Source organism: Monocercomonoides exilis (assembly GCF_001643675.1).
Source record: "Monocercomonoides exilis strain PA203 chromosome Unknown scaffold11-1913109, whole genome shotgun sequence".
Taxonomy (NCBI): Eukaryota; Preaxostyla; order Oxymonadida; family Polymastigidae; genus Monocercomonoides; species Monocercomonoides exilis.
In genome coordinates, this window is record NW_027150556.1 from 111,596 (window position 1) to 123,844 (window position 12,249).

Below are 12,249 nucleotides of genomic sequence, written 5' to 3' on the forward strand. Positions count from 1 at the left end.
AAATGTCATTTACACGACGCAATTTTCAGAGATCCTTCACAGAAAATATTGCTGATTAATATAATTGTTGTAACTTATATATTTTGTTTGAAGTTCAATCACCTCAATGCATTTTTATCAATTCTCAGATAAACTCTGCTAGGAATAATTTTTTTGTTTTGTATAGATAATTCAATTTGCTTATTTTTGTGAATATCCATATTCAAAAACTTTTTAAAAAGGCATCTTCAATGGAGAACAAGAAAAATATGGGGTGATTATTATTGAAATAAAAAACAAATACTAAGTGCAGATAGAAACGAAAATTAATAGTTTCGGACAAAGAAAAAATATGTTGAAATGTTTTATACAAAATAATATTCAACTAATCTTTGTTAAAGAATAATGAATAACAACTTTCTTTTCAATTGTGTCATACTTTTTTAATTCAACTTTTTTTCATAAAAATTAGGCATTTCATCAGAATTTTTTTTGGCAGAAAAATATTTCATGTGTTATAATTTTGCAACATATGGGTGATTATTTTTGAAATCATAACTTTTTTCGGTGTGTCATATTTTCATTTTCATTTGTCGTTGGGAAGAGATTTTGTATTCTATTTGAGAATTTTATAACAACTGTTTTAAAAACAAATGTTAAAGCAGAAATAAAAATCATGATAATGTTTTTCTGGCCTTTTCTCTTTTAAGTGTTCTTTTATTTATATAAAGGAGAAATATATAAACCGAAAATTTAATTAGAAATAATATAACATCATAAATAATCACCTATATGTCTTTATTTTTTTGAAAAGTTCCATTTCTTTAATTATCTAAAAAAAATAAAAATTTCATTTTTCAATCAAATTTCTGTTCCCACTCACCAAATTTTTTTGTCAAGAAAATAAAATCTTGATAATGTGATTAATTCCATTTAGTTGAAGTTTTGTGAATGGGAACAAAAATTGATTGAAAAATGAAATTAATATTTTATTTGAAAATTAAACAAAAGGAACTTTTCAAAAAAATTTTGACAGTTCTATTTGATAAACAATATTTGAACCTTTGATCAAAAAACTGTTTGAAAATCAACACCATAAAAAAAATATGATTTCAAAAACAATCACCCACCTGAAATAGAATCACACATATATATAATGAATGATGTAATTTTGTTTGTTATTTAATGTCACATGTTCTGTAATACACACTTTATAAACGTTTTACTGTTCGATTAGAAAAGAAAAATATTTTTGATAGTCTTCAATCTCAAAAAATACATCAGAAGAACAAATTATTTATAGTATGGTGTAAAACCCGAACATTTGCAAAAACCCGCACATATCATCTTGAATAAAAAAAATGTTGTTGAAAATTGATAAAATGATGTTCATTTTTGTTAAAACTCAATGTCGTTTTCAAAAATTCATTTTCGTTCTTGAAAATTAACTATTTTGGTTCAATTTTCAGTTGATGAAAATTTTTGATACTTCTCATTTTTATTTTGATGTTATCTTTCATTTATTTCATTCTTTTTTGTTTGCAACAAATATCACTCAACTTTTGAAGAATTTTTGTCTTTGACATCTTTTTATAATGCGAAGTGAAAAAAACAGAAAAATTGAAATCTTTTCTCAAATAATAAAATGCCAAAGAATTAACTGAAAATATAAATACATTCTTACAGCGAAACATTGAAAATTACTTCTATAACATGAAAAAAATAGGAAAATAATAACATTTATCTTATTTTCTTATTAAGCTGAAAAAAATATGAAAAAAGTCAATAGATGAAATAGATGAGATTCCATAGAATACCATTATTGCATTATAACTTCAAATGGAAATGAAATTGCAGATTTATCATAATTACGATCATCACATTATTTTCAATCAAAACAATGGGTCCAAAACCCATAATAAAATTATTTCTATCCAACAATGTTTCAGAAATTATTAAACTTTGAAGAACCGCATTTATGTGGTTTGTTCTTCGTGTTTGATTTTGATTTTGATATCAAAAAAATAATATTTTGCTCTTTTCATAGACAATAGCACGATAATTTGTAGTGAATTTTTTTCGACAAGTTTTTCAATGAAATAAGTTTATTTTTATTGTTGCAGGTTTGTGGATCACTTATTTTCTTTGTCGAAAAATTTAGTACATTGACTATTATGCGATTTATTTTTTTAATCTGGAAATGAAATATATTGTTTTTCTCTTTTGTTTTTCTTTTTTCAAAAACGTTTTTTTTTCTTTTTCTTCTGAAAATTTTTGTTTCTTTTCAGTGAAAATGCTTATCCTTGCTTTTAAAGAAAAAATAGAGTCATCCTGATTCTTAATCAAGAATTATTGAAACTTGTAGTTGGAAACAACCCCATTAACAAAATGTTTGACAATCACATTGCATAGTGATTTCCTGAATGATTATTGTTTGATTTGAAGAGATTGAAAAGGTTTGTTATGTTTTACAACTTTTCACGAAAGTTAATTTCTCACAAATCATTTCTTTGGATTATTTTCACTTTCATCAGAATCCGTAAAAAGAACATATTGCTCGGATAACCTTTTGGGCAAACCTTTCACTGATCTCATGGAATATTATTTGTGCAATTTTTTTCCATCCGAATCTTCTTCTTCGTTGGTTGATGAAAGATCTTCTTCTATATATTCGCTGCTGTCTAGATCTCTTTTTTTCTTTTCTTTCGATTTGTTTAATCTGTTGGAATGATGATCAGTCTCTGAAGATTCATCTTCAGAATAATTAGAAGAACTCGATAAATCAGTCACTTGTTTTCGACCATCAGGTTCATCCAAATGATCTGACCGGCACAGAATCAGTCTTTTCTGTTTGTTTTTTCTTCTGAAAACACGAACGACCAAAATATTTTCTTCCCCTTCTTGTGAATCAGTTGGATCTGATTCGAAATCTGTTGAACATGAGTTATCGTTAGGCTCAGTATCGTCGCTAGTGTTTTCATTAGAAGTGATGTTTGAAAGCTTTGAATCAGTAGATATTATTTTTGAAGATGAAGGTCTTTCCTTTTTATTTTTAATCGTTTTTTGATTAATATTTGTTATGTGAACATTCTCAACTCTTTCATCATCACAAATAGACTTTTTCTCTTCAAAAGCTTGCCATTCCTTCAGAACTGCTGTTGATGTAATTAGTTTACCAGAGATGGACCATCGGTTCGTCTGTCTAGCCGGTTTTACGCCGAAAGGTAAGTAATCCAAAGTGCGCCTCAGTACATGAGATATTCGAGAAGACGTTATTCCAGCTTCGTAGAACCAATGCCGTATTACTCTTGGGGCCATCGCGTAATAAGAGCAATCTGCGATGGCTTGGACAAAAGGTAAAAATTCTGTTTTCATTTTGCTCACACTTGGTTCATTTCGAACATTTTTCAATTGCTTTTTGAGTGCCGCATTAGGTCCGAGATCAAGTGGCTGAAGGATATGGGATGAATGTGCTGGTAGCACAACGACATCCACGTTTTCTTCAGAAAACTTTTGCCACAGCTGGATATTTTGTCTTGAAGAATGGCCGTCAAGAATAATTAAAGCAGAAGGAAATGAATGGCTTGTTTTTTCTTCAGATATTTTTTCATGTTGAGTTATTTCTTTTTTCGATAAGTTTGCTTTCGGCAGATGAGCGTCATTCTTTATCCACCAATCTCTATTATCGTCTTCTTCAAATAGAAATATTCCTTCATCAGAACAATTTGAATGAGTTTCATCATGAAAGCTTGAAATTACACAATAACATCAACTTTAGGAAATCCATCTGATGGAATTTGAAAACTCTTTTTGATTCGAAAAGAATTTTCAAACTCTGAAAATTCTTTCAAAGTGTCAGATACGGATTGGTGCAGTTGCTGCAACGCTTGTATTCCGTCTCCTTCCGAATGCATTGTATTCGAAAGTTCCAGTTTGTCAGAACATATGGATTCCTTGTGACTTTTTTCATTATCACAATGATCTTTGGATTTTGGGGGTTTTGTCGGTGAATCTGAGTTATATAATGGAAATAGTTCTGATCGAGCTGATGAATGCAATACAATAGATTCATGATCGTCTGCGTCTTGAAAATTTTGTTGTGTTGTTTTTTCACCAGTTTCATTCTTTTTCATTTTCTGTTCGCAATTTTCTAACCTTTTTTCTTTCGTTTTCAATTCACCAGATTTCTTTTGGCATATTTCATATTGATATTGTAGTATTCTTTCCACAATTTTTCTTTGCTTCTGTATGAAAGGAAGAACATGTTCTAACATAATTTTTTCAAACAGTTCCTTTGTCATCCATCCTTTTTGAGAAGAATGCAATACAAACGAATCGTCATTCCATTGTTCGTTTATTTCTTTTTCATAATTTGAACTTAAAAGAAGATGAGAGGGGAGATGATATCCATCAGCTCTCACGATGAATAAAAGAGTTAAATGACGAAGAGGAGGTGTTTCTAAACATGGCAAGTATTTGCATTTTTCATTAGCAATTCTTTTCCTATGATGAAGACAATTGGACTGACAACTTGTTTCGTCCAATTGTAATATTAATGAAGGATGGTATTTTTTCTTCAGCATCAAAGTTCGCAAATGAGAAAGAAAAGACTGTATATTTTCTTTTAACGATGCTCTCAAGCGTGCATGATCAAGTCGAACTGGATTTATAATGCGCAATTGTTTTTGCCTAGATAAAAAATCGTAAACCCATCTTAAACTCGGTGTTTCGATATATTCAGAAGAGGCCGGAGATCTTTCGATTCGAATTTGTCTTGCCTTGATTGGGAAAAAAAGTTTAAAATTTCAAAATAAAAAAATCATACTTAAAAAAGAATGTCATAAACTTATGGCTGCTTCAAAACATTGTGCCAATTCAATATAATTTGAACAAGCTTCTCTTCTTCTTCCTTTGTCAAATATCGTGGCCTTCCATTTATACCAGATATCTCACCGCGAGATTCCATTCTATATGCTCTGTTTCTTCGAAAATATTCTTTTCTGGAATTATTCATATTTTCTGTCTTCACTTTTTGCATTTCAAAAATTTGGATATTTTCTATTGACTGATTTCTGCAATATCTTTGGCTTTTTGAGAATAAAATATGGTATTTCTCCCATTATAACAAATGCATTTTCATTCATATTAAAAATTCGTTCATAATTTTATGTGTTTATTAAAAAAACTTTAATTTAACAATATAAAATTTATGATGTTTCCAAAAATCCAAAGAGTGCGGGTTTTTGCAAATGTTCGGGTTTTCGCACACATCAATAATATTGTGTGTGTTGAACAGATGCATTTAGCTCATAATACATGTTAACTTTTTTTTCCTTTTTCATAAGTTGACAAAATTATTTTAGATTACAAAAAGGAATAAGAAAAATAAAAAATTTAATTATCAAATTGTTTTAATTTAAAAGGATTTGAGTAATAACAAAAATGAATTAAAGTGATCCAACAAGTGCGAACATAATGTTGAATTCATCTTTTGGATTTTTATTTTGAAATGCATGCAATTACTAATATTGTTCTTTTCGATTATTTTATCCGATCCTTTTTTCATTGAGTAAATTAATGGTAAGATCAAACTTCCTTTTCGCATGTCAAGCGATTTGCTCTGTACTTACTTAAAAGTATCAGCTTATTTCGAACCTATTCCAGTTCACGTTGGTTTGTTTTGCTGTTAGGATGAATGATTTACATTTTTATAGATTTTGTATGTTCATCGGATGGATGGAAGAAACATGCGATGATTTATGACCAGGAGCAAAAAAAGTGGGTGATACAGTTTGACTATTATCCTCGAGGAAAGCATCAATGTAAGTTTTGTATTGATGGCTATTTGGTTTGCTTTGTTTCTAAAAGTACCAATTTAATAAATATTTGAATAATTATTTTATTTAGTGGAAATGTTTGGATAATTTACCAAAAGCTTATGATTCATCGGGAAACGAAAACAATGAAATTGAAGTTTAATTATTAATCAACAATGTTTTTAAATCATTTCCTTTTCACTTCCATTTTCATCTCATCACACACATAAATTTTTTTTCGAGACAATAAGTATTTTTTTCTCGTTAAATTATTTTTATACATTCTTCTGTTCATTTGCTTGCGTTTTTGTTTTGTTCATTTCCCATTTCCTCCTCCCAAACATTCTCAATGAGCAAATCTGCAGAGTTGAAATTTCTTTTTTCCACGAAAAATGCACTCAAAAAAGTTTAAAATGTACATTTTATGTTATAATGAATAAATAAAATTAAAAATTAAGAAAAAAAAGTTTGAATGCTACGTTCTGTTCAAAAGAAAAATGAAGAAAAAATCAACATTGTCCTTTAAAGGCTAAAGTACGAAAACACATATCATAAAATAGCAATAAATGCATGCTTTATAAATGGGAAAAAATACAATAATCTAAAAGGACAGAAGAGAAAAGATCTCTCTCTCTCTCTCTCGTTAAAAATCAAAATATCAAATATCACGAAAACAAAAAGAAAAAAAAAAAAGGAAAACTTAGTTAGAAATTGAACAGTTACAATTGTGATTGTGAAGGAAGACCAGAAGCAGACGGAGGAACATATCCTGTTGATGCTTCATAAGAAGTTGTTGTAATTGAAGAAGCAGAAGTTTGATTTTGCATTTGAGGTACATTTTCCCTTGTAAATTGCTTACAAATATATGCACAAACATAAAAATAACAATGAAATTTGAAAGAATGATTAAATTATATTCAAAGAAAAAAATTTTAAATTAATGATTCAATATTTTAATAGCATAATAAAATCACAAACATCTTTCATCTTTTGATCATCTGGATCAGCACGAAGGAAAGTGCTAATAAAATATATCGCACCCACAACGCAAGACCAAATTCCTGTTGCATATCCAGGCCAGACTTGCTCTCCAATACGAAGACCAAAACACAGCGTTCCAGCACTAAATAAAAAATCATTTCGATTTCAAGTATAACATAATTAATAATTAATTGCACATACAAAGCCATAAAGAAAGCACGGTATCTTCTTGTCATGAGAAACGGAAAATATTTTAAGAATTTATTCCATTTAAACTCAGCGAAAAATAATAATGCTCCAAAGAATCTAATAAATATATATAAATAAATAGATAGATAGATATGAGGATATAATTTATTGCGATACCACAAACATTAAATATAATGCAAAGAATATTGAAACAAGTCTGAAAGTTTTGAAGTATACAAAAGAAAGAATTCCCACTGCTATTAACAGAGGACCAGTCAAAAGAACACAAGTCTTAATTACTGTTAAAAATGCGCCAAGGTAATCCATTTTTGATGACGAATTTCCCTGAGCTGGCTGCCCTAACTGAACATTTTGAGGAACTTGTTGTTGAACTGGATCAGGATATGTCGAAGCTATTGTCGCAGAATTTTCAGAGGCCATACTTAATGGCTGATTTTGTGGGGGATACTGCATTTAAATACTTATTAATTTTTGAGTATTTAATGTTTTTTAATATTTTGATCATAACCTAAATAAGTATTTTTGGACAGAATCATTAAACAGCTTCAAAAACAGCATTCTCAATTTTTGAAGTGTTTTTATTAATTAAAAAAATGATTGAAATATTTTAATGATTGTAATTTTCAAACTTTAACTTTTTGATAGAAATACTCTCTCCTTTAAGTTATTGAAGTTTGATGTAATGAAATATCTTAAAGGAAAAATTGAAGGAAACATGATCAATAAGAAGTATACAAATTAAAAAAAAAATGTGAAAGAAAAATTTTAAAAGTGTATATGAATTGAAATTAGAACAATGATGTTCCTTGTGAATGGTCATCTTCTTCACTCACAGTTATATCTTCTTCTCTAATTGGCGGAACAATTGAATCATCTGTAACAACCTCTCTTTCATTGCTTTGAACCTTTTTTATATTTGCCTCATTCTTTAGCCTTTTGTATATGTCAATTGTGACAAATGTTCCAAAAACTGTTGCTATTGTAACTCCAATCCACATTAAAATATCTGCCACTCTCACAAAAACAGTGCTATATTCGCCAATAAATACAGCAGTCATTACAAGATACTCAACGATAACATAAACGCACAACAGTACTTAATATTAGACAGCAACAATTGAATATAAAAAATGAAAAGAACATAATATTTAAAGAAAATTTTAGTTCTTCAACAAATGCATCAAACCTTGTCCAAAAAGTAATATTCGTTTCTTCAAAGCAACACCGAGAAGCGAAAATAATGCTCCAGTAACTGAAAAAAATGAAAAAAAAATCTTTTTTTTCACAAAATCAAAAAAACGTCCATACAGTAAACACCGGTAGCGCAAATATCAATAAAATGAACAAAGTGATAATATTTTGGATAGGAGGTTGCAGCTACAATGTGATAAATAAGCATCCATCCAGCTGAAAAATTATAAATTAAAAAATCAACAAATTAGATATAATTTAAAGAACTCATGCCATATAAAGCACCAATTACAATTTCAATAATCTTTGCCGCTTTGTAATACTTTATGGTCTTTGAAGAATTCCTTTCAGAAATAAAAAATATTATTGCACAAATTCCAAGGCCTATCATCCACAGTATCTTTATGGCCCCGTCTCCATTTAATATTCTATTTAACTATTTTGCAAGCAATGAAAAATTTCAAGTCAAAATTAAAAGAAACCTCTTTTTCAGTTGCCATTTATCTTTAATAGAATTATGCCATCTTTGATCGAAAACTTTTTTCTTCCAATCACACGAGAAAGAAGTTATAATATGCAACATAACAATTTTTACATGAACAAAAATATTTCATTATTGTATTTTTTCTTTTTGAAGAGCACCCGAAAATCTTCTGACACGCTATATTCGATCCAGACGAGATTAGACTTTCCTTTGACCTTTTTCATTTCATGTTCATTTTTGTGGCATATAACAATTTCAATTTTAATGTAAAGATAAAGATTAAAAAAAAAGATATTGAGAATAACTAAAATGGAGGGGCTATTGTCAAAGAAGAAGAAGACAGTTGATTTATGGAAGAGTCACTCCTCTGCTCACAATCGCTTTCGTCGCTGTTTTTGTTCCAAACAGAAGGCAAATAGCGCAACGGCAGTGGAGGGACAGGCGAAAGAAAAGAATGCAACGTGTCTGACTGGCGAAGATAATTGTGTGATGAAGAAGAATACGGTGCTTTGGATGATGCTGCAGAATGACGTTTGTGGTTGTGCTTTGAATGGTGCTTAGAAGAAGAGGAGGAGGAGGAAGAGGAAGAGGAGGAAGAGGAAGAGGAAGATAATGATGAGATCGCAGCTGTTATTGAAGAAGAAGATAATAATAAATTTGCATCTGGCAATGTTTTCTTTTTGACACCATTCAAATTAGATTTGACAGGAACAGAATAAGAGAAAGAGGTATCAGAAGGAGCTTGTGAGCATATTGAATGTTCTGAAGAAGGAGAAGAAACAACATTTGGCTTCTCCAAACGAAACTTCAGATTGTCATTGACAGAGCTTGATGATGAGTTCATCTGCTGATCTGCTTCTTTCTCTTTCTCTTTTCCTTTTTCTTTCTTATCTTTTTCTTCATCAGAATTGTGTTTTTGTAATTCAATAGATGCTCTTCTTTTCCTTTCTTCTTTCTTTTCCTTCTTTTCCTTTTTCTCTTTCTTTTCTTTCTTTTTTTCATTTCTGTTGATGCTTCTATCTTCTTCCTCATCCCAGTCGCTTTCATCATCGTCATCATCATCATTCATTTTGTTCTTTTTCTTCCAACTTTCCTCTTTCCTTTCTCTTCCTCTCCTTCTGCTTCCTTTCCTTTTCTGCATATCATCTTCATTTTCCATATGTTTTGAATGATTTTCCTTTTTCACTCTGTTGAATGGACGATGCTTCACATTTGACATTTGCACACAAAATGGCTTGTGGACAGTTGAATTTGAAGGATTGGCACTCAAATTGCGTTTGACAGACAGCAAAAGCTCTTCAATGCGATGCAGTTTGCGTGAAAGACGCTTCTTCGAAGGAGGAAGAGAAGAAGAAGAAGAAGAAGAAGAAGAAGAAGAAGAAGAAGAAGAAGAAGAAGAAGAAGAAGAAGAAGAAGAAGAAGAAGAAGAAGAAGCAACAAATGAATCATCAACAGAATGTGAAAGAAGATTTTTATTGTTGTGCTTTGATGATCTTGTCTTGCTAACAGAAGATGATTTGACATGAGAACATGTCAAATTTCTTTCAGAATGCATTGAGCGACGTGAATGTTCAGAAAAATGTCTGAACTTTCTCTTTTCTTGCTGTGAAACAATTGATGAGTCTGATGATAAATCATCATCTTGTTTTGGAGAAGGCAAATGATGATGATGATGATGAAGGTGATGGTGATGATGCTTCAAAAGATAACCAATTCTTCCTTTGGTTTGCTTCTGATGTTCTCTTTTGTGTGAACAAGGTTCATTCAACTTCTTGTTATGCTGTCTGCTTCTTTCATTTGGCATCTCTTCAGATTGCGATGAAATTTGAGGAAGATCTTCCTCTTCTGTTCTGAGTGAATGACAACGTGTCGAATCTAAATCAGTTTGAGAAGAAGAAGAAGAAGAAGAAGATGTTGATGATGAAGAAGATGCTGAAGAAGAAGAAGAAGAAGAAGTTGCATTTTGAGCAGAATGAGGTGTTGAGACGATGACATGATCAGGTGTTGTGTTGATGACTGGAGACAAAGAAAGAGACGAAGGCATTGGATTGGATGGAGTGAGGGTGTATGATGGATGCGATGGAGTGGAAGAAGAAGAAGAAGAAGAAGAGGAGGAGGAGGAGGAAGAAGAAGATGGCAATGTAACATTTGTGAATAAAGCAGGAGCAGCAATGATCGAACTTAAGCTTTCTGAGCAGAATGGAATGTTCTGTTTGTTTTGAGTGTCGAATGAGAATTGAATGTGAAGGGGAGGTGTTTTTGTGCGGTGGGCAGAGACAACACTTGTGGAAAGAGGAGCATTCAAAGAAGAAGAAGAAGAAGATGATGATGATGATGCTGAAGGATGAGAAGAAGAAGAAGAAGAAGAAAGAGAAGAAGAAGAAGATGATGATGAAATTGAATCACTTATTTGTTTTGAATGCAGATTTGTGTCTCTCTCGTTTGTTGTATTGTTTGAAGGGGTAGAATGAAAAGAAGGATTTTCCACAGAAAGCGAAGAAGGGAAATAAGAAGGGGTTGAAGTGACATAAAAAGGGGAAGAAGGAAAAGAGTTTGAAATGACAAGAGGATTGAGAGGAGTTTGAGAGGAAGAGGTTGATTTCTTGTTGGCTGTTGATATTCTTCTTTCTTGTTTGGACTCATCAACAGACACTAATTCTTTCTCTGCTTCATTTTCTTTTATTTCCTTTTCTTCTTCTACTTCTTCTTCTCCTCCTCCTTTCTCATTCTCATTCTCTTCTTCTTCTTCTTCTTCTTCAATTGTCTTTTCTGAAATCAACGTGTTTAAAGAAGAAGAAGAAGACGAAGCAGAAACTGAAGCAGAAGAAGAAGTTCGAATTGTCCCTTTGCTTGCCGTTCCATCAAAATTTGCTTCTTCATCACTTTCATATTCCTTCTTCCTTTTCTTTCTCTTCTTCTTCTTTTTGATTGAAGGAGAAGAACTGAAAAGAGGAGATATTTCTGAAGAAGAAGAAGACGATGATGGAGCATTCTTTGAATTATCTTTCATATTCTTCACATTCTTTGCAACTTTCGTCTTTTTGTCTCTTTTCTTATTTTCATTCCTTTCTTCCTGTGTTCCATTTGATTGCAGCATTTCCTTTGGACAAGAAGACGAAGATGACTTTTGTTGAATTTGAGGGATGAACTGAGAAGAAGGAGAGAGAAAAGGATTTGGAGACAGAAATTGATTGAAATATGGCTGAGATGATTGAAATGGAGAATTCGAAGGAGAAGAAAGAGGAAGAGGAAAGGGAAAGGGAAAGGGAAAGGGAAAGGGAAAGGGAGAGGAAGAGAGGAAAGAAGGTGTTTGCATCTGAAGATAAGGCTGAAATGAAAGAGGCGAAATGGCATTGGGGAAGTGCTGCTGATGAGGTGTTGGATTTGACAGAAAAGAGGAATTTGAGGAAGGAGAAGAGAATGAAATGGAAGAAGAAGAAGAAGAAGAAGAAGAAGAAGATGATGATGATGATGAAGATGAAGATGAAGTGTGTAGAGGAGATGAATAAGGAATGAAATGTGAATGTGAATGTGAATGAAAAGGTGAATGCAAAGGTGAATGTGTTTGTGTTTGTGTGTCATTTGCTG

General features: G+C 31.2%; 6 protein-coding genes across 6 annotated transcripts; 2 read left to right on the forward strand and 4 right to left on the reverse strand.

The window, feature by feature from the left end:
• Positions 1–2,580: 2,580 nt before the first annotated feature.
• MONOS_5229 (uncharacterized protein) lies at positions 2,581–3,297 on the reverse strand (the record flags this gene model as incomplete). Its single annotated transcript, XM_067875358.1, has 1 exon — positions 2,581–3,297. One exon carries the CDS (start codon positions 3,295–3,297, stop codon positions 2,581–2,583), a length of 717 nt encoding a protein of 238 aa, XP_067731441.1.
• A 2,264-nt stretch (positions 3,298–5,561) lies between these two features.
• Positions 5,562–6,161, forward strand: MONOS_5230 (uncharacterized protein). The gene is made up of 3 exons (XM_067875360.1): positions 5,562–5,652; positions 5,694–5,827; positions 5,887–6,161. The coding sequence occupies exons 1-3, from the start codon at positions 5,583–5,585 to the stop codon at positions 5,956–5,958; spliced, it is 276 nt and encodes a 91-aa protein (XP_067731442.1). The 5' UTR covers positions 5,562–5,582; the 3' UTR covers positions 5,959–6,161.
• MONOS_5231p2 (putative COPI associated protein) lies at positions 6,157–7,491 on the reverse strand. Its single transcript, XM_067875362.1, has 4 exons — positions 7,150–7,491; positions 6,978–7,082; positions 6,774–6,918; positions 6,157–6,649 (listed from the first exon to the last, which is right to left on the reverse strand). Exons 1-4 carry the CDS (start codon positions 7,437–7,439, stop codon positions 6,515–6,517), a joined length of 675 nt encoding a protein of 224 aa, XP_067731443.1. The 5' UTR covers positions 7,440–7,491; the 3' UTR covers positions 6,157–6,514.
• A 59-nt stretch (positions 7,492–7,550) lies between these two features.
• MONOS_5231p1 (uncharacterized protein) lies at positions 7,551–8,694 on the reverse strand. The gene is made up of 5 exons (XM_067875361.1): positions 8,660–8,694; positions 8,451–8,613; positions 8,295–8,393; positions 8,173–8,238; positions 7,551–8,082 (listed from the first exon to the last, which is right to left on the reverse strand). The coding sequence occupies exons 1-5, from the start codon at positions 8,675–8,677 to the stop codon at positions 7,775–7,777; spliced, it is 654 nt and encodes a 217-aa protein (XP_067731444.1). The 5' UTR covers positions 8,678–8,694; the 3' UTR covers positions 7,551–7,774.
• Positions 8,695–8,956: 262 nt separating this feature from the next.
• On the reverse strand, positions 8,957–11,798 carry MONOS_5232fu5233 (uncharacterized protein). Its single transcript, XM_067875363.1, has one exon. It carries the CDS (start codon positions 11,756–11,758, stop codon positions 8,966–8,968), a length of 2,793 nt encoding a protein of 930 aa, XP_067731445.1. The 5' UTR covers positions 11,759–11,798; the 3' UTR covers positions 8,957–8,965.
• A 61-nt stretch (positions 11,799–11,859) lies between these two features.
• On the forward strand, positions 11,860–12,177 carry MONOS_5234 (uncharacterized protein; the record flags this gene model as incomplete). Its single annotated transcript, XM_067875364.1, has 1 exon — positions 11,860–12,177. The coding sequence occupies one exon, from the start codon at positions 11,860–11,862 to the stop codon at positions 12,175–12,177; it is 318 nt and encodes a 105-aa protein (XP_067731446.1).
• Between the last annotated feature and the right edge of the window lie 72 nt (positions 12,178–12,249).

Coding starts and splice junctions, on each gene's coding strand:
- MONOS_5230 (XM_067875360.1), top strand. CDS start 5,583: ATGTCAAGCGATTTGCTCTGTACTTACTTAAAAGTATCAGCTTATTTC. Junction 5,653..5,693: donor ACCTATTCCAGTTCACGTTG/GTTTGTTTTGCT, acceptor ACATTTTTATAG/ATTTTGTATGTTCATCGGAT. Junction 5,828..5,886: donor TTTGTATTGATGGCTATTTG/GTTTGCTTTGTT, acceptor TATTTTATTTAG/TGGAAATGTTTGGATAATTT.
- MONOS_5231p2 (XM_067875362.1), bottom strand. CDS start 7,439: ATGCAGTATCCCCCACAAAATCAGCCATTAAGTATGGCCTCTGAAAAT. Junction 6,919..6,977: donor CGTGCTTTCTTTATGGCTTT/GTATGTGCAATT, acceptor TTTTTTATTTAG/TGCTGGAACGCTGTGTTTTG. Junction 6,650..6,773: donor ATGATCAAAAGATGAAAGAT/GTTTGTGATTTT, acceptor TATATTTGTAAG/CAATTTACAAGGGAAAATGT.
- MONOS_5231p1 (XM_067875361.1), bottom strand. Junction 8,394..8,450: donor TGTAATTGGTGCTTTATATG/GCATGAGTTCTT, acceptor ATAATTTTTCAG/CTGGATGGATGCTTATTTAT. Junction 8,239..8,294: donor TTGCGCTACCGGTGTTTACT/GTATGGACGTTT, acceptor CATTTTTTTCAG/TTACTGGAGCATTATTTTCG.
- MONOS_5232fu5233 (XM_067875363.1), bottom strand. CDS start 11,758: ATGCTGCAATCAAATGGAACACAGGAAGAAAGGAATGAAAATAAGAAA.